The sequence below is a fragment of the Pyxicephalus adspersus genome, chromosome 5 (assembly GCF_032062135.1).
Source record: "Pyxicephalus adspersus chromosome 5, UCB_Pads_2.0, whole genome shotgun sequence".
Lineage (NCBI taxonomy): Eukaryota > Metazoa > Chordata > Amphibia > Anura > Pyxicephalidae > Pyxicephalus > Pyxicephalus adspersus.
The window spans coordinates 118,785,658-118,807,584 of NC_092862.1; the positions used below are offsets into that span (position 1 = coordinate 118,785,658).

The window sequence follows — 21,927 nt, forward strand, 5'->3', positions numbered from 1 at the left end:
CTTGTGTATGTTCCCACCTCTAGATGGTTCATCACTTACTAATGATGCTCTACCTGCTCTCCAAGCATGTCTGAACATTCCTTCCATCCTCACTGAAACAAGACAGCACTGTGTAATTTAATAAGGCCGTATTGACTCCGTTTTTGCACATGCATTCAGTCTGATTATGCTGGAGATTATTCTACTTAGTTTGTTGCACTTACCAATTCAATCAAAATCTTACAGGGATTCTATATGAGTTTTCCACAATGACTAGACTGCTGAGTTTAGGGAAAAATGACTCTGCTGAAACTTCACTTTCCTTCTCATAGGCAACGATAGCATTGTCTGATTTTATTTGATGACCTCTTTTAGGACTATGACATTTATAATATACCTTTCTTCCTATACAGAAGAACTTTTCCTTATTTTGCCCAATCAATTCTCTTTCAAAGTTGCTTATATTTAATTTTAAAGAATTACAATCTTTATTAAAGATAAAGGCTCAGCAGCCTACTTATTCCTTTCATTCATTCAGGGTTCTTTTTCACATCAGCAGCGTTGGACTGTGTTGGGCATTGTTGTACCAACAGTCCCAACATAAGAATAAAGCAATTTGCCTAATGTCCAATTAATTCTGTTCATTAAAAAAAAAAAAAAAAAGACACAATGTAAAATTTTAAAGACTCAGGCCAAAAATTACCATACCTACCTTTGTGTATAGAAAGAAGCAGTTTTTGTTATGAGTGTCTGGAAGTTGTTCATATAAATGGCCTTGGAAGATAGTACTAGCAATCCCTTTAAAAATAATTCCCTTGTGTTTGCCTAGGGAGGTGGGCTGATCACATACACATGTGCTCATCGTTCTCCTGGCATATGTTCCCAACAGGCATAGTATGGCAGCCATCTCTCCTACTTCCAAGAGGAAGGCTTAATCTAAAGACATACATAAGATTTCCCTCAGCTATCTGCTTTCCTTTGGTAAGGCAGTGTGACCATTTTTTATGTGCAGCATTGCATTTTGCAGTATGTAAGTCAATAGCTGACTTTTTGTTCGAGTAAACATGTAGCAAAAACACTTTACTTGGCCAAAAAACATCCCCAAACATTCTAGGCTTGCTTCAGTTGGTCAGGTCAAGGTTCAGCAATGTTTTGTGCTCAGACCCCAGAGTTCAGCTGATTACCTGAAAATACGGAATTCAGTTTTTTCCATTAATTTTTTTACAGTGATGGTACAGACATATTCCAAGATGACAATGCCAGGATCTATCAGGCTCCAATTGTGGAACAGGGCTTCATGGAACACAAGGAATCATTTTCACACATAGGTTGGCCATCACACAGCCCACACCCCAACCCTGTTGAGAATCTTTGGATGTGTTGGAGAAAACTTTATGCAGTGGTGCAATTCCCCCATAATTAATACAAGATCTAAAAAATAATGTAAATCTGGACAGAAATAAATGTTGTGACATTGCACAAGCTTATCAAAACAATACCACAGTGAATCCAAGCTGGAGGGAGTCCAACCAAATATTAGTCATGCATGGGTAAACAATCATGATCATGGCTTGTGTACAGCTATCTCTTAACATCTGTCCTGGGGAATCAATGTCCTTCACCCAGAACAAAATGTAGTGATGACTGAACCACCAGTGGTGGGGAAGAAAGTAGAGCTTATGGTCTAAAGTTCTGCTTTACCATTAGTGTAAATTCAAAAGTTGTTTTTAAACTTTCAAATATGCATCATTGTTTGAGCATCCTGGTATTTGGTCTCTTCTCATGTTGTCAACCTGTTCTTTGTACCCTTGACTGAAACTACAAGTGACTGTACTGACCCACATTGAGCAGGCTTGATTCAAGATTGTCCCTGTCTGGAGTATGTTCCCCAATACTTCCAATGGTCAGTCTAAAAGAAAGCAAAAAGAATATGTGAGGGTAAATAGGGTGAATAAATATTCAGTATTACCTATATAGTGTTCCAAAATTGAAATTAGAGTTACAATTTCAATTTCAAATTGTATCTTGTAAATTTAATTGAATGTTGTGTAGACAAAGTTACTCTTTCCATGTGTCTAAATATGCCAATTGTGTCTGCATTAACATTACATTATTGTCAAATTTTGGATACCAAACAGTTCTGTATTGTTTTAGATATTATTTTCTGGCACTCCTATACATTTCAGAAATAAACAGTCTGTGTTGTCTACGTTCCAGGCTAGTAGTCTTTCCAGTTGCTTGCCTAACTGCTTGTCTCCTCCTGTTATCTGATTCCTAGAAATATTTAGCCTGGTATCCCCTGAATTCTATATCACACTTGAAAGCACTCCATACACATTTGAGTGGGCTGATAAGCTCTGCGATGTTTTGGAATTTTCTTGCAGATGAGTTCTAGGAATTCTTGTATATTTCATAGTGCTAATGTTCACCTAAAATGTGTGGTGTATACTGTGGGGGAAATATGTCAAGAACATTGTAGTACTCTTATCAAAAAGATTTAGAAATATTAACAAGACCATTATGATATGATTTTTTTATATGATTCATTTTTTTCTTGATTGATTCTGTGTTTAACTGGTAAATTTTACACCAGCTTTCCTCCACTCTCCTTTCTAAATAAAGGGTTTTCTCTACATGCAAATGGGAACAGAGGTGTTAAATACAACATATTTACATGAGTTTAAATGAGTACTGTAATTCATAGTCAACCTTCAATGCAAAATTAATGCAATCTGCCTAAAAAAAAGTTTAGGTATTCTAAACTTTTTGCAGTGCACCTGTAGCCAAGATATAAATTTTTAAGCTGTTACGTGACAAATAAAGCCAAAATGCTATATGAAATATACATTTTTTTTCTGCATGTCCACCTATTAAAGTAAAAAAGGGATATTTCTAGGGTCACAGAAATGAGGGCATTTGGCAGCTGCCTGAGGTCGAAAATAAAACATTTCACATTTTCATACCACATGTAATTGGATAAGTGGTCATTTTGGATTTATTTATGTATAGTTTTGCTGCCACTGGATTTATGGCATGTAAAACTCGATCGAAACTAACTGCATCAAGAAAATGTGCAAATAAAGTTAATGTTTGAAGTTTTCAGACTAAATGTTTAATACTCTGTTTTGTCTAATAGATGTCTCCGTCGGACCTTGAAATAAGTAAGATGCAGCTTCTGATGCCTCAGCGGCTGTCAGTGGAATACCCAGACCAGCCATTTCAGAGGCCTCGGGCAGTTAGCGCCGTCAGTGTCCTAACCAATGCAATGGAAGGTAAATATTCCTGTAATATTCATTTATTGATAGTGTAGCTAAGTGTTTGCTATTTGTAATAGGATTATTGCAAAAATGTGTTAATGCTTACAAAATTAAAGAAGAGTAGCTGTAAAAAAAAACTGTGTGTCAGTGTTTTAAAGACTGATGTTCTTTTTTTTCTGGTAATCTAGAGCAATGGTCGCCAACCTTTCGGGACCCATGGACCACTAAATTTACTCATGGAGCCTGCAATGGGAGAATGGGCGGGTTGTGTCCAGAGACCCGCGATCCATACAGGGGACATGGTTTGTGGCTCTGGCCGGTGTGCCCCCAAGCGGGGTCCTTCTCCTGACCTCACTTAGGGGGCACACTGGCCAGAGCCGCGGACCACCAAAATCGTCTTGAAGACCACCGGTTGGCGACCGCTGCTCTAGAGGCCCTGGCACCCATGGCACCTTTCATTTTCCAGTAATATCTGGTCTTATGTAAGGCAAAGATCTAACTTCAGTAGTATTATGTTTTGGGAGAAATATTGAAGCAGTGGTTGATGACAACATAGTAGAAGTCTCATATCTTTACTGGCAGTCTAGTTTTAGGAACACCAGGATGAAGGTCATTTAGGAACTGAGAAACTTTATTATTTTAGCACTAGAAAAATAACTTTATACAAATAGATCATACAGAATGAAATAGTATCAATGTGGTGCAGCAACGAATCTGCACAAGTTACAGGGGAAAGTCACCATTGTCATGGTACCAAACCACTCACTTCCGTCCCAATAATTCTTTATTAGGCTTACATGGGTGGACACTACATGTAGTATCTCCCCCTAGGCAGGGGCACTGGCATAATAAAGCAGCATCTGCACTGCAACCTCAACGCCAGTCCGAGCCTTACTATGAGTTTTTATTGTGTATATAGAACAGGAAGTGAAACTAATTTTGCGCAGTGTGATGCATAACACAAGTACAGTGGTTTTAATTTTTCCCCATCCCCCCAAAAAAGTGTATAGGTTTCACGCACACACTTTAAATTGTTTAAATTAGTTAAAATAAAGATAAATTGTGAGCAAGCAGGTCCTTTATTGCAGAATGTCAGGCAAGGGTCCCTTCTGCAATCAAATAAACTTACCTACTCGATCACTAATTTTTTAAATAGACTTACCTGTCCTTGTTTCATCGTTAGCACCACAATGGTAATTTGGAGCTCTGTGTTCAGACCTACAGCCATCTTGATTGGCCAAGCTATAATGACTTTACTCCAGCACATGTGCGTGGGGGTGAATTCATTCCCAGAAACTTGCACTTTACAAAGAAGATTACGAATAAGAAGGTAAGTATGTTTTATTACAGAATGGACAGGCCATGGTAAACATCCTGGCTGCTCGCAATTTATTCTTTGCAAAAGTTTAGTTCCACAATATTAGATGGGTATGGGCGCTTCACCAAGCATCTGCAATACATCTCTAATTGTTTTTTAATTTTGTGGTTGTGAAACATTTTCAATAGTATTGGCTTTTTCTGTAAAAGAGAAAGTAAGAAGAGTCCAACAGTTTTATTTAGGAAAACCTCTCTTGTATTACATACAAGTGCACCACAACACTGACAATTGAAAGCCTTGGGTTGGTAGGTTGTGTACTCTGGGCCTGATTTAATAAAGCTCTCCAAGGCTGCAGAAGATACACGTTCATCAGTAAAGCTAGGTGATACAGGAAACCTGGAATGGATTTCTTCAAAGTCATTTGCCATTTCCTAGCAAATGTTTTGATCCCTGGATAAGTTGCATTCCAGTTTTGCTGGATCAACCGGCTTTACGGATGAACGTGTATCTTCTCCAGCCTTAGAGAGCTTTAATAAATCAAGGCTCATGTATTCATCTAAATGCTTATTTTTCAATTTAGCATCTTTTATGTAAATTTGTTTTCCTACAAGTAGTTTATCAACAACCATGATCCCTGTAATGACTTTTATTATGTAAATATAGAAAATTGCTTTCTAGAGAAGGGACAAGAACATACCATATTATTTTACTTCAATACACACCTTCACATAGAAGAATGAGTAGTGTTACCAAGGTGACATCATCTTTCTTTAATTTATCCTTTATTTCCATAATAAATATGCTTTAGTGTTGTCCTTCGGTTTTGTTTCCTATTTATATGTTATACCAATTGTAATTGTAATCTGCTTACATTTCTCAAGCTTTAGATAAATGAAGAACTTATATTAAGGCTTCCAAGGACAAATGTTAAAATGTTTTTGGAAATTGATTCAGTTATTATCCACATGAAGTTTTAAAAATGTTCTAATAAACACATTTTGCTTAACAAAAAAATGAAACAGGAATTTCAAAAGCATTCTATACCGGAGTGTCAACTGGGGAAAAGTCATGGGAAAAGTGAATTCCACTTTAAGTACCCCAATATGTTCGGATTGTTTTCATATGATTGTTTTTGTAATTTAAATGAATATTGACTTTATTATGATTGAATGTTCTTAACTCCTTTAGAAAATTGGTCTTACTGTCCCATGATTTTATTGCACTCACTCTACCCACATTTTTAAAAAATTGAGAGGTGTTGGTTGATCTCTGCTTACAGTGCAACCAATGCTACACAATCTTTACTTTTAACACAGTTTTAAACTGAGGTTATGTTCAGACTAGCAGGTAAATATAGCATAGTCTACCACTCCCGGTCACCAAGAGCTGCATGTAAACAGTTGGAAAGATTAGCTGTGCTTAAACGCCAATGCTCAACCCAGAAATTTGTTTAAGCTGGGTGGGAAAAAATTGTAGGCAGGTGGAAGCCCCTGAATTGTGACCCAACTCTTCAGTAACCACACAAAAACAGCTGGGTGGTTGCTGAAAAGTGCCGGGTGGTGCGCCCGGCTAAAAAGGGCTGGGGAGCACACTGGATGCTGCACATTGCTTCTGAAAAACTGGCAGCAATGCTGCCAACAGCAAACACTTGAAAAAAAGTTAATTGTTATCAATTTAAGGCGTCAGGTAAATGCAGCCGACCACAACAGTACCATTTAAAAAAACTCTAGTATGAACTAAGCCTGAAATACAACCAGTGCCTACTAATGGTATTTAGTGATAGCAAGGTTCAGCCCTAATATAGTAAATCATTTATAGTCAGCATTCCCCACTGCCACCAATGCGCGGTCAGCAATGGCTTCTGATGGTGACTGCAGTGAATTGTGTTTCAGTAATGTGTGTTGAAACAACTACGGCCAAGTATAATGACCCCTAAAAAAAAGTTTTGGTAAGGGTTCCCTAAGACCTGAAAATTATTTCAAGAATTCCTCAAGAATTTGCTGAACTACATATTTATTGTGTGACATTTGATTGGTTTGTTCTTGTTGTGTGAAAAATCCAAAATGGGGAATGAGAGCCCCTTGTAACAATCATGGTAGGTGGCTTGACCTTTAAACTGAGGTATAGAGATTCATGCCTGAAAGCTATGGGATGCTGGTGGGGGTTTTAACTCTGAAATGTAGCAAAATATTACTTTTAGACAGGCCATGCTGATAAATAAAAATGAAATACTTTATTGTTTGAAAACTATACAGAATCTTTGCTTTTAGAAAGTACACAATCAACAAAACTCCATTCCATTTGGATTTCTCTCCACTTATTAGACAAGCTTTTTAAAGGGTTAATACAAATGCATTCTCTTGAAATGCAATCTTTAGAACGTTGGTTCGGTCTTTACTCTGCAAAGGCACTGGGTGATTCACTGATAATTGGGCAGTTTACATGATGAAGACTTAAGTGTATCCCAGGGATGATTGGCATTGCTATTTTATCTTGTGCTGGTTAAACCCGACAGGTCTCTGCATTTGTAAAGATTCTATAAACCAAAATACCAGACATCCTTCTAGGCTGTGTTCATACAAGGACTGTTCAGTCCGATTGATGGATAGATTAGAGTGATAGATTAGAAAAAGAAATAGATTGAGATCTGCAAAAACGGAGCTATTAGGAGGAAATTTATTTTTGACAGATCTTCCCCTCCATTTTTCCAAAGGCCTTTTTATTATTTCCCGGATTAGAGCAGATTGTTCAGAATTACTGTTCATTGTCAAAGTCCTGATTGTTACCTACAGCAATAAACATAATAAATGTTTTATTTTGCAAGGTTTAGGAGGTCATTCAGCTAGGTGTTAAAGGGATTCAAGGCACCAGATTCACTTTTGTTTTATGGTGTTAATATTTAATTCTTGATAATCTTGATCTTTTAAGTAAAAATAACAAAGGCAAAACAAGAAGTATTGGAAAATGTAGTAAGAGGTCATAGAAAACTAGTGTTAGAAGGGAAGAATGAAGGAAAAAAGTAGGGAATCAACCCTAAGCATCGGGTTCAATAGTACAATAAAATATTGTGTGAATTTGTTTTCCAGCTAGCAGTAGGTAGCCAAATGTTTTACCTCCATAATAATCATTTTGGGTCCTGAAAATCTAAAGGTACCTGTCAAATAATTTTTAGGTAGATTAGTGCCATTGGCAAAAATGCTATTTAGATGCTTTAAACTGTAAGCATACATGACATTATTCACAATTTTGCAGTAATCCCACTGTTAGCCAGGTCGCCTATTCACAACCATGTGATCATCTGCATTTCCAGCATGTGCAGAATAAATGGTTGTTTAGGTTTTTACAATTTCAGCAACCTTGAGTTGTTGTCCAGGTAAAGTATATACCCAGAGCAGACATACATGATGGTATAAAATAATGCCATCAGCTACTTAAAACATATAGGCTTTAGCAGACCTTTATATGAAAATTAAAATGTGGTATTTTTGCAATAATATTTTTCTTACCAGCTATTCATCCTAGCAGCATTTTTCTGGATCTTGTATGTTGTAAAATGATTCCAGCAAAACATTATTTGATAATACCATTTAGTATTTTATCAACCATATGTTTTTAAATGCAAAAAGGTCAAATCTATGATGTAATATATGAATGCTAAAAACATTACCACTGGCATAAAGTATAATAAATTATCAGTGGTCCAAAAAAACTGGCAACCAAATGTCTGAATAGAGTTAATTTATCTCCTACCAAGTTTACTTCTCAAACATGTAATTCAGAAGAACTCAGCTCAGCTACACTGGTCAACTCCTGCCCACAAATTACATCTTTTATCGCCATGTACGCACGGTATACACATTTTTCTTAAAAAATAATAATAATTTATTGATAAATGACCTTAGCAGGCAAAGCATGCTGGGAATCTTAGAGCTGTCACATAATCACTCCAGTAAATAAAAGAAATTGTGCCAAGTTGAGTTTTGAATGTTGAGAATTGAATTACTGTTATTCTCTCCACCTAAAGACACGATTTGTAGCCCTGCCAACAAGTGACATTGATTTTAGGCAAGTTCTATCGATGTGCCGTCAGACTTACTAATTTGTAGTATAAACAGTCTGACAGACAACAAGGCTATCTTATTGCCCCGATAATTTTGCAGATGATGTACATTTGATTTTTCTTTCATGACCCAAGATGCTACTTCTGTAAAAAAAAAGTATTGAAAAAGATGTTTAAATATTACATCTGCTTTAGGAATGAGTTTTTCATCCATTAAGGTCCTATATAAAAATTCAAACTAATCTTAATGTTGTATTTTTAATTCTTGTTTCAGAACTAGAGGAATCTCGTCAAAAATGTCCTCCATGCTGGACTCACTTTGCTCAGAGGTTCCTCATATGGGACTGTTGTACTTCATGGTTATATATCAAGAAAGGAGTGAAGTTTATAGTCATGGATCCTTTTACTGATCTGACTATTACTATTTGCATTGTATTAAATACTCTATTTATGGCCTTGGAACACTACAAGATGACAGAAGAATTTGACAGAATGCTGGCAACTGGAAATTACGTAAGTAATGTGTAATAGTAAAAATTCAACCTTACTGCATTTGAAATTCTCCATTTGGACTTGTATACAAATGGACAATTTTCTAAACTTGCCAAACTAAACGTTCTATACTTACCTGTCCCCATTCTGCCCCACCATCGTTTTGTTCATTATCCATCTTTTGGTTATTAGCCATCCTAATTGGCCAGGCCAGAATGTCTTAAATCCCGAGCATTCATCCCTTTAAAGCAAAGGGGTATCGAGGATTGCTGGGTAACCTGGCAATGCCCAGCTTAGTTTTTTTGACAATTTCCTGGAGCAATCAGGCAGGTACGAGGCATTATTGCAGAAGGGACTTCACCTCTCCTTTCTTAAAGCAATAATGCAATAAAGCAACCTGCCTGATTGAGCATTTTTTTGTGGAACTTTAGTTCCGATATAAAAGGAGTTGAGAAAGTTTACCTAATGGGCCTGATATTTTAAATCTCTACAAGAGTGCAGAATATGGTCCATCATGGGAGAATCCGGGTGATCCAGGATACCTGAAATGGGTCTGGTCCAGGATTAAAAACATTTGATAACTAATATCAAAATATTTTTAGAAAATCCATTCCATGTTTGCTGGATCGCCCAGGTTCTCCTATGATAGTCTCTTTTCCCCAGTCTTGGAGAGCTTCAGGCCCAATAAGTTGTGCACCTATTCACTTCAGTTATAACGTGAAAAGCAAACTACAATTTTCTTTTGTACAGAAAAGGGATATCTCATAGTAGCCTATATAAACCACTACTAATTTATGTTACATATCTATTGGCCTATAAAGTCCCCATTTTGGCTTTTTCCTTTTTTTTTTTGCTTTTCAAACATTGATAACTAAAATATTATAGGATTTACCCTAGTAATACCCTATAGCTATATAGAGCAGCGGACCAGAGTTTTACAATGATCACTGTAAATTTTTCTAATTTAAAGCCTATGTAGTAAAATATATGTATAAATGGATTTACCTTATATTATATGTGTCTGGTACCAATCAGCAATCCAATGATAACCCAAATCTAGGAGAAGAGGGGTCAGATTGGCTGCAAAGGGTTACTGTTTTTTTGACTATAATTACTTACTTCACAAGATGCCAGCTAAGAGAAACTTTTTGGACAGAAAATAACGATTTTCACTGAACTTCAAGTGGCACAGTAATAGAATGTCAGCATTAATAACCATGTATCAAGTGTGCTGGTTGTATGTGATAGAGGAAAAAAAGAATAAACTATACAAAAAAAAAATGTTTTTACAGTTAACAAAGACGTTACCTGTCTTGCAGAGGAGAGAGGCAGGCAGACAGTTGGCATAAGTGATCTCCTATGGGCTTAATAAATACAGATAATGAAACTTTTGCCAGAATCAGATACATGTCCAGACAAAGTGATTTTCATTTATTCATAGGAGTATACAATAAAAGAAACCTAAAATGACTGCACGCAGGCATATTATTGTACACAATACCAACTCAGTGCCAGAGGAGTTAGGATACGAGCCCCCCGGAGACTTGGTGTTCCCAGAGGTTCTTGCTTGTTTACAGTAATAGTAAACTGCATTTGAAACATGGGCGATCGAAGGGCAGACTTGTTATTGACAATGCATTATCTAAATGAAGGAGAATAAAAAGCAAAGAACGCACCACTTAACTTGTTCCAGGCAACATTTCAAAAGTTCACATAGTGAGGAGTAGCTCTTAGGCAACAGAATGGCTCCAAGAGTTATATTTAGACCTTGGAAGCTTCTCTACTCTCCCCGGGGATCTGCCATATCTGTGATGTTGCCTGGAATTACATCATATCCTGGCAGATGAACAGTCAGGTTAATACACACGAGAAAGGCAAACCAATATTTGAACCTATTTGTGCCCTCAGTTTTTCTAAGTCAATACTATATATTCACCCAAACTTCTATGCAATGGCTTTAGGGTGAGAGGTTAGACATAGCTGTCAAAAAAGACACTGTGTACAGCATGCTGTTTTTAGGTGCCTAGACCCAATTGGCCCTACAGAACAGTAATAAAAAGTTCACAGTTATTAATAAATTTATTTCCGGTTTGTTTCTATCTTACATTCATATGCTAAATGACAAAACACAGGTTTATTGCCAAGGTCCAAGGAAATAAAAAAAATAGACTTTACTGTATCAGTGTATTCTTTATTAACTCAAGGAACCAGCTGATAAGAAGAGAGAGTGGTCAAAAAGGTCGCCTGTTGCTCTTTCTTATTCCATTTGGCCTGATTGTATAAAGCTCTCCAAGGCTGGAGAGGATACACTTTCATCAGTGAAGCTGGGTGATACAGCAAACCCATTGTCTAGTCAGTAGGCTGGAAGCTGGTAGAGGACACCAATGTTTACCTTCTATTATTTCGTGTAAGTTCTGGTCACCAACTAGCCATCATAAAAACTGCAAATTGCAGATCCAAGCATTCCGCTTCCATGCACAAAGATATGGCAAAATGTGTCCATGAATTGGTAAACTTTAAGGTGGCCACTAGTGCAGCTCATATTTAAGATACTTAAACACCACATCATGAAATTAGGTTTAAATAAAGTTTAAAAGTGATTAACTTAAAATTTCCCTTAGTTTTCAGAACTACTAACTCAAAGAAATGCTACTACATTTCAACAATTTAAAGGGCAACTACAAATATTCTAATAACATAGCAGTTTAATTAACTAACTTTAATAAACTTAGAATTGAGCTCTTTTAGCTCCTCCTTGTTTATTTAGTTCCTAAACATTACAGAAAGAATAGAAGCCGCAAGAAACATTGTAAGTTTAGGTGCTACAAATAAGCCAATAGGCATTCATATATAAGGGTTAGGAAATTGAGAAATTAAGATGATAAATAACGTGGCTGGGTATATCCAATATAACAATAAACAGCAATATTTGTCCACCCAAAACTTTATTTCAAAAATATATTTACAGAATAATATTTACTTATTTTCTTTCCAATCAAATTTGAGATAAGTATTCATTTTTAAGTTTCAAATTAAAAATGTGAATAAATCCAAGTGATACATTTCATTTTTATAACCTGCTGTGGGTGCAGTTTTTGTGCCCTAATTAAGGCTCATTTAAACTGCAGTGCTGTACCACGTGCTCAGCCACATTCCCAGACTCCTATTCAACTGTATGGGAGCCGTCAAGAAGCACTTTGAGTCTGTCTTTACGCAGTATTGTTGCAATTGCATTAGAGTTTTGATTTGGTTCCTTTTGCTGGCGAGGTTGGTTTTCCTCTCTTGGAGGAAGGACCACACCACAAAAGCGTGGGCAACGCATCCAAATGTGTTGACCTGTAGTTCATTTTGCTGCTCCTGAGAAGATAGTTTGCTGTGCACCTGGGAACAGCTAACCATGTGGCTTGCAACTTAAAGTCTGAAATGGCTTGAAATCCTTTCACACCTAGGGGTCAGGTCAGATAGGATTTTTTTAGTGAATAATCACTGTTATAATTTCCTAATGTTAGTGATTTCTGGTAGCAGTTGATTTGCTATAGCTACTGGTGATTTGGTCACTGTACAGGTTCTAATGTTAAATAATTTGTTGAGATGGTCTGCTTCCAATCACCCTATTTTAGTAATGTTTAGCTAAGAAATAGAGGTGTCACTGGCAATTCTTAACATCAAGTTTTGGGTGGACAAATATTGGTGTTTATTCTTATATTGGATATACTTGTTGCAGACGTGAACTGATGCTGAAGCTGAGAGGCTGAGCTATGAATCACTGTAAAATTGAGATAGCAATTTATATCAATGATAATTTTTATAGTATAAGTATGACTTATACTATGAAAGGTTCATAGTGAGAAATTGCCCTAAATTGCCTGACTGACCTGACCGTAAGCCCCATTGAAAACCTTTTTATCCCTTAATGTTAAATGGAAAGAACAAAAAAAACACTTTCTGATGCTTTGAAGTTTAGAATTACTGCTGCTGATCCAGTCAAGCCTATGATATAGAAAAATATAATAATAACAGTTGCTTGCTGCAACATGTGTGATGTGAATTTATTCACATTTGTGTTATCTTGCTTGTATTTTCCAGGTGTTCACTGGTATTTTCACTGCTGAAATGGTCCTCAAAATGATTGCCCTAGATCCCTACTACTATTTCCAGCAGGGATGGAATATATTTGACAGCCTTATCGTGTCTCTGAGTTTAATGGAATTCTGTCTCTCCAGTAAGGGAAACTTGTCTGTGCTCCGCTCCTTCCGACTGGTAAGCTTATATGAGTAAGGTCAAGGACATACAAGTCCCTGTGTTTGCAAGGAACTAAGCACTTATGTTCATAGAGTTTTATATCTGGAATATGTTTATTTCCCTAGGGGTTGAACTTGATGGACTTATGTCTTTTTTCAACCTGACTTACTATGTAACTATGTAACTTCTATGTTTCCAAAAAGGTAGTAAGTTTATGTATTGTATGCAAAAGTCCAGTTCTGTAGGTGACAAAAGCTCTGTACCTTGCAAGGAGCACAAATTTGCTTATCCCTGCACAGCCTTGTAAGTCTCTCCGACTTAGCAACCTGTTGTGTGCTGACCTAGACCATGGAATATGTTGACTTTATTCAGTTAAATCAAGTCCTGATTGCTTCTATAAGTATGTGTAGAAAGAAATACGTATCAGTTTTAACATACATGTATTTGGGAGTTCTTGGATAATATATCTCCGTAGGTTCATGTACCTGTTCCTGTAAACTGAAATTCATTTTTATCTTCATTACAGCTCCGTGTTTTCAAATTGGCAAAATCATGGCCAACATTGAATACCCTCATAAAAATTATTGGCAATTCTGTTGGGGCTCTCGGGAACCTTACCCTTGTCTTAGCGATCATCGTCTTTATTTTTGCCGTTGTGGGGGTGCAGCTTTTTGGACGGAACTACCTGGACTGTGTCTGCAAGATTAATGAAGATTGCAAGTTACCTCGATGGCACATGAGTGATTTTTTCCACTCATTTCTGATTGTATTCCGGGTCTTGTGTGGAGAATGGATTGAGACCATGTGGGATTGCATGGAAGTCAGTGGTCAACCCCTGTGTATCCTTGTCTTCATGCTCGTCATGGTGATAGGAAATCTAGTGGTAAGTCACACTTTCATATTTTTTTCCAGTTCTTTTATTTAGGTTTGCTTCCTCCTCTCCAACATGGAAACCATGGTTGATATTTAGCACTGCCAATATCTTTAAAAACAGCACCCCTATGTGTATCTTTTGTCTCCAAAGTATGTTTTTATAATCATAGCAGTTGGATTGAAAAACAAAATTATAATTATATTTATTTATTCTCTTTCCTTTGGAAAAAAGAAAGGTGATTTTCAGATTTGCTCACTCTGGTTGCAAGCCATTTTGTGCACATGTTTGCATGCAGTGTAGGCTTTGGTCAATCGCAGTGTTTTCCCAAAAGCAACAAGTGGCTTTTGGCTGTGCAGTTGCTTTTTCTCTCTTTGGAAATAGCCTTACAGCAACCTAAAGAGCCACCCCATGCAAATGTGTTAAGCCGGGGTACAGTTTGCCATCCCTGGGCACATAGCAGCAGGTTGCTTTGAACCTGAAAGTGGCTAACCACATGGTTTTCCACTGCAAGGGGCAGTAATGCATCTTGTATGGTATTTGTGTCCCAGTTCTGTACACATACAATTGGCAATTCTAAATGGGAAGTCCCAAAATGGAGTGTAAATGAACTTCAGTGAACTTAGTGTGAATAGGTAGGGGTGTGTTAGCAGTGGGTAGAAGTGGCTTCAGAATATTTGAAACATATAGGTAGAGCAATGTGTGAAGTAAAAGGTGCTCACAGCACAAATCATACTTTTTAGGCTTGTGTATATTTGAGTGTGCTCATATGTCAGGTGGCTATTCTTTAAAATTGATGGACATGGTTCAGTTTTTCTTCAAGTTTCATCTCTAAAATATAGTAAATTTTGGATAAATTTAGAAGCTGTTTGCAAAATTAAAGTGTATGTAAACCCTAAAAAATAACTTCTTCCCCTTTGGTCTATCAAATATACAAATAAAAGGACAGGGAGAAATGTTCTGTAGTCATAAAGCATTATCTGGGAGAATGCTGCTTCTCCATAACTATAAAATGGTGAAAAAACCTTGTGACCCTAGGACAGGACGTATAGTGACATCTGCACAACAATTAAGGAAAATAGGTACTCATTGTATACTCAACATGGTAAGCTGGTAATGTCAAGCTATGTACAGGCTTTACATTTCTGTTAATGAAAATTATCTTTCGTGATTGTTTGCAGCAACACTAAAATGAAGAAGTACTGTGAAAACAGCACAGTTCAGCTCTATGTAGAGAAGCAGAGGACAAAAGAGAGGCACTCTGCTGCATCCTCCTCCATAGGAAATTATAGCAGTCATCCCCTCTCAGTCATTTAGTGAGCTCCATGGGGGATCACTAAACGTCATCATAGGAATGCTGTACACATATTTTTTGTGATCATTTTGGGAGCCAATTATCTAGCATGTGTTTTGGTAAACCAGGGTCAGTGTAACAGGAAGGCAATCAAAACTGGCAATAGATATAGAAATATAAACTAGAAAAATATTACCTAAAAGTCGATAACCTCTCTTAGTTGTTAAACAGTATCTGCCAAGTTCTCTTTTTGAACCACTAAACATGAGAAGTTCTAGGATTGTGCTTGACACTAAGCAACTAGTAAGGGATCAAGTTGCTGGAAGTATTGTTATAAAGATCAGGTTTGGACTGCCAAGTCTGGCATTTCTGTGAACATTTGTTATGTCTGTGAATATTCATGGGGTGTTTTTGTGGAATTTGGGATAGTACTGAAGTAGACAATTTTTGAACACCCTCATGGGCCAACTAGAATGTGTGTGGTGTGGAGCTCTCTGGGGAGCAACACTTCTCGGAATGCAGAAGGAGCTGCTCCCGTGTACAGCTTGTTTATGATCTATGTCCGAATACCTGTCATGGGTACAGACACTTGGCTATGAGAGTTTATAGTTTGCCCATTTTGGTCCAAATTCATTAAAACCTGCATATTTTTCTTTCATTTAGCTAATAACTATTGTCAGGGTAATTTTAGCACTTTAAAACCCATCTCCAGCCAAAACATATTTTTTTTTAACCTAATTTTGTATAGAAAAAGGTAGAAGCATTGTTAGTTTTTTAAATGCCATTTGTATCCTTTTGGGGAGATTTTCATTAACGTCCAGTGTGATCAAACTTCTATCAGAGCAGAGAAAGTAAGGGTAAATCTGTCTAGGGAGCCTTTCCCACTATGGCTTTTAAAATGCAGTTTGTTGCCATTCATGTTGGTGTGCGGTGCATTCTGCATTTTAAAAAGCACATGTCACATAAATGCACTGCAGTTTTGGGCAAAATGCTTTAAATGGGCTTCCTAATGTGTCACGATGCACATAAATCAGTGCAAGGTTGAATGTTGTTTTTGAGGCACATCATGCATCACATGATTCTTTTTGCCACCATGGTGCATTTGGCAGCAAAATCAACTTATCAGCACACTGCATTGCATCATTGGGGCAACACACTGATGTGCATGCAATTTTGTTGGTGGTGGTGAGTTGGGTAGCCCAAAGTAAGTAAATGGATTGCCCTAATTCAACATACACAAAAATTCAGCACGGAGCCATAATGGGAATAGACAGTACTGAAGCTTGCCAAAACTGGAAAAAAAATTAAACATCTTGGGCTATATTTTTAAAGCAGGGAATCTGACATTCCCTCAGACATTCCATGGTAGGAATCAATTACTGCCATTGAAACACATAGACTTGAAAGAGTCTCACATTAGAGAGAATGTCTGATTCCCTGTGTTATAAATTTAGACATTAAAACAACAAGTTTTAGCTGTGTCGTTTTTGCCTTTGTTAATAATTTATTTACAATACCCATGACTCTTGGAACCAATGGATTTTTATTGTACAATAGAAATAATGAGTCTTCAATATAAAACCAACAGAGCTGCCAATCACAGCTGGTAAGCACATTGTACATGAATAGAAAAGTAGGCTTACCTCTTGGGAGTTCCATTTTATCACACTTTTTTTCACAGATTAACTCCACCTGGCAGCTGGTAAATACAGATGGTTCTACTGCACTTAAGAAGGCCAGCGTTCAATTAAATTATTTATTGCTTCCCTCTAAACAAACCCCCATTGATAAGTCTGCTGGACGTACCAGTGAAAACCCACATTATATTGGTAGTTTTACGTCAGTGAAAGAGGCTTCCCGTGCGTCCAGTGTAAGCTTATATGTTTATGAGCACTCCTACCTTTCTTCCCCCATACTTTACATTTATTTTATTCCTAAATTTGGCTGCAGCCACAAACCAAATTAATTTTGTTGCACGCTGAGCAGAAATTCATTTGCAGTTAATTCGAAAATTCAGATTAGTCCCCCACAAGGTATGTTGGATAACATCCTATTGCTGGGTTTTAGGTTTTCTTATATTAGGATTTATATATTAGTATCGGGAGGGGGGCTATTTTAAAGCTTAGAGCTATTAAGAGTTTTGTGCAGGAAGATGTTGACATTTATTTTGGGAACTCTTTCTTGCTCCCGATGACCATTAGTAATTCAGGTGACCTAAATGTGATAATAGAAAGCAAATAGCAATCCATTCCATAACTAGTCTGCCTTGAATTGGGTGCTACATGGGGTACCAGGCTTTGTTATTTCTAACCAGTATTTATACAGGATTAACATAATATGCAGCACTTTACAAAGTCCATAGTCATGTCACTAATTGGCCCTCAATCGGGGCTCAAAATTTAATGTCATAGTCATATGTCATTACCGTAGTCTAAAGACAATTTTTGAGGGAAAGCCTATTAACATCACTGCATGTTTTTGGAATGTGGGAGGAAACCGGAGTACCCAGAGGAAACCCACACAAGGAAACCCCATGAAGATAGAATCCTGGCTCGGATGCAAACGTGTGACCTACGTGCTGCAAAGACAAGAGTGCTACCCAATGAGCCTAATGTGCTGCCCAGGTGCATCTATTTCTGAAATCCAAACAACTCCATAGGCCAAAATTCAGACTGATGTTTTTCCACAAGTAAAACTCTTTTTAATAAATATATATATATATATATATATATATATCATTAAAAAAAAAAAAACCTAACCACAGACAGATACTACCCTAGTCTGAGATCCAACAGAACGATATCCAAAACACCACCCAGAGAACTGTCTTCTGGATTAGTGCAGACCAATTTATTATATATCAAACCTATAGCATTTATAATTATATATGCTATAGGTTTGATATATAATAAATTGTTTTGATATATTAAATATATGTATATTAATTAAATATTAGAATACGAGTAAAAATAATTCATCCACTGCATTTTTCTAAGCGTATTCCCACCAATACAATGATAAAACATGTACATGTAACAATAAACTGTTAAAAAGTTTTTTTTTAAAGTAGCAAAAAAACATTTCTTCAAAAATCACAAGTCTGGTGTAGTTATTTCCCTATGAGGTGTCACCTATAGCACAGGATAACTGTTGCCTACACTGCAAAAAGAATTGTGCATTAAATGATCTACTGAATAAATATGCAGGAATTGGGTCCCCAACATTTCAGCCAAGGTTCTCCATCTTGGTCTTCTGATTGACCCCCCCTTTCATGACCAGCCTTTGGATGGTTGCACAGGTGAGGTGACTTCAGCCTTAAAAGATCAAGAATTATTTGGGGCATCCGACAATAAAAACTTTTCATCCAAATGTATGAGCAAATGCCGTTCTCCTTCTCACTGCTTGTCCAAAGCAACCTTTACTCTGGTTTGAGCCTTACAATAGCAGGTGTCCTATCATAGGGAATGTTATATACGTACACATCCTTGGTATTTTTGTATATATTCAGAAAAGTAATTTATTTCAAAGTAGAGTAATAATTTAGGCTCCCTAGTAGAACTTTCTTTTTCCCAGGAAAAGTTTTATATGCTAGTATATGTTATAAAATATTGCAAACATGTGAACTTTTGTTTTCCCAACCGTAAATTCATCACAACACCTAAAAAACAAATTTGACAACAAATGAGCAGTTTTAGATAGACAGGACCTTGTTTATTATAACCACTTTGATCGGCTGTCATGGTGCTTACATGGCCAGAAGCTATAGTAATTGATCTTTGCTATGATATTTCTGAATTTGTTGTCATTTTAGGTAAATCTATTGAAAGGTATAGACAAATCTGAAGGGTGCAATAGCAACTGAGTTTAAGGATATCAACATCAGTTGACCTGTTGTTGTACCAGCATGAAGACCCTCATTACTCTCAATATTTAAAATAGTTTTTTTTATAGAAAATAAAAACACTCACAGTACACACATAATAGTCACAAAAAAGGAACATTTAAGTCAATGTTCACCTAAACTCGTCAATGAGCCGAAAGTTTACACTTTGGCAGCATAGGTCAACAAACTCGATTTTGCAGAAATCACCCCACTCATTCTTACTTAGGACAAGCTTACACACAGCATAAAAATCTCATCAAAGCCACAAATGTTTTAATGACACAGGTCAACTGTGGGGAAATATGAAGCAGTTAATGACCAAGTAATTAGTTTTCTGAATAAAATCTTGTAACTTGTTTAATACCAATATCTTCCTGCACTGTAACAATACGTGAGTCACCCGCTGAATAGGTAGATGCACATCCTAGCGTTAGTGACATTTTGAAGATTGCATTAATTGTATCGCTTTGACAAAAAGTGCTCAGAGGAAGCAATTTTGTCCAACATTTTATTGAAAAGCAATTATGTTGAAGAAAGTAAATGGTGGAGTAAAAATTTGTAACCTCTATTAAAATATATTTGTCTGATCCTACACAGTAATTATATGCTATTTATGAAGTCACACTAACATCATTTACCTCCATGCAAATGACCAGACACAAGAGAGTGATAGATTGATATGGACAAGAAAACAACTAAAATTGCCATTGGTTGTCTATGCAGGTTTCTGTAATAGGTCAGCAGTTAACAGTATAAAAGGTAAAAAAAAATATCTGTAAAAACAGATCAACGTAAAAGGCATTTTTTGGTGAAATAGGTATCTCTTCTTAAAACATGCATACATGTGCCCAACCCAGATGTTTTTGGTTTTTATGTGTTGCAATATGGGCAGTACCTCCCTGTGAATTCAAATTACTTTTTGCTATAGTGACCTGAATCCTGATTGATAATACAGTTATATGGTTGGCTATGGCCTCCCAAATTCCATCAGGATTAGAAGCAGCATTAGTCATTATAAGTTTATACCAGTCGCTCTCAACCGGGGTTCCTCCAGTGGTTGTTAGGGGTTCCATAAGCTTTGGCTTATAGACTTCTCATCTGATGGTGCCTGCATAGTCCTGGGTTCATTGTTATTTGACAAAGCCATTAGAATGAAACCAGTATTCTTTTAGCTGTCTAAAAAGGTGGCATTTTGACTAACTCTGTAAAGGGTGCTCTTCCCTGATTATCACTATATTGGGAACATTAAATTCAACAAATCCATTTTTATCAGGGGATTCCCAAAATCTCATTTTTTTCCCAAGGGTTTCTCTGGGGTAAAAAAGGTTGAGAGAGGTTGGTCTATAGCTGCCTTTCTCAACCTTTTTAACTGGGGGGGACCCTTGAAATAACTTTCAGGTTTTCGGGGAACCCCTGCTATAATTGCTATATTCACAGCTCACAGTACATTAGTGTGGTGATCAGTAGGAAGAATGCCTCTTACATTGCTGCCCATTGGGAATTATGTCACCCTCACAGATAGCCAAAAAATTATTGGTGTCACCTAAACTGAACTGAAGAGCAAAAACTCCTCATTGTTTAAGGAACCTCTAGCAATCTCTGGTGGATCCCTAAGGTTCCACGGAACTGTGGTTGAGAAACACTGGACTGGACTCTTTGTGATATAACATTCAGGAAGTCAAAAAAGCTAATCCAGGTTGCCATTAGATATAAACAGCATAACAGCTTAGTGGTAAGCACTCTTGCCTTGGTTTACTATAATTGATGCTATCTGTATGATTGCTTGTAGGTGCTTGTAGGTTCCCCTCGATAACCCAAAAACAACTTAAATGGCCTCCGGGTGGTGTGGGGGAGCGTTTGTGTTTTTTGGGGGGTATATTAGATATGTTAGTGCAAGATACACATGATCAATAAACTAATATATTGCTTTACTTGTGGATGTACTAAATGGTCAGTTGTGGTGACAGGGGCCTTGCAGCTATGACCTTCCTTCCCCACAACTATTACAGATAAAAGATGCAATTTTATCATCATAATGATTAATAAATTCATGTATAATGAACCTAACAAAGTTGTACAATAAAAAAAATCTCTGGATTCATGAACACTAGTGAGGGATGTATTCATTTCCTTCCGTAGGAGAGGCATCAATTCCTGTTGTTGGCAATGTTACTGTCAGATACGCCACTTCTTGCACAATTTGAGTAGATTATGTTTATGTGTTTTATGTTTTAAGCGATTCCCCCAACAAACTATCACTAGACAGTCATTTATTCATCCGTCAATATGAATATTTACCCTTAACGTTAACCTTACCCTTAACGTTACAACTCCTCTACAACTTGTTAAATGTTCATCCACTATGTATGAGAACATTTAGTCCTTTTTACCATTGAGCTATCATGGGAATTATATAATTCGCTAACATAGGAGGATTCTGGCACAGGACATTCTGTTCTTATGGATCTGATTTATTAGTATAATATACCCATAATAACTTGGTGGTAAAAAGGACTCCAAGTTCACAGATC

The 21,927-nt window shown here is 36.8% G+C and overlaps 1 protein-coding gene across 1 annotated transcript in view; it reads left to right on the forward strand.

Moving 5' to 3' along the window:
• Positions 1-21,927, forward strand: part of LOC140332095 (sodium channel protein type 5 subunit alpha-like) — a 238,635-nt gene that overhangs the window by 125,350 nt on the left and 91,358 nt on the right. The window contains exons 13-16 of the mRNA XM_072413393.1: positions 3,116-3,251; positions 8,889-9,127; positions 13,193-13,366; positions 13,875-14,231. Coding sequence (XP_072269494.1) covers positions 3,116-3,251; positions 8,889-9,127; positions 13,193-13,366; positions 13,875-14,231 — 906 coding nt within the window. The remainder of the gene's footprint in view (positions 1-3,115; positions 3,252-8,888; positions 9,128-13,192; positions 13,367-13,874; positions 14,232-21,927) is intronic.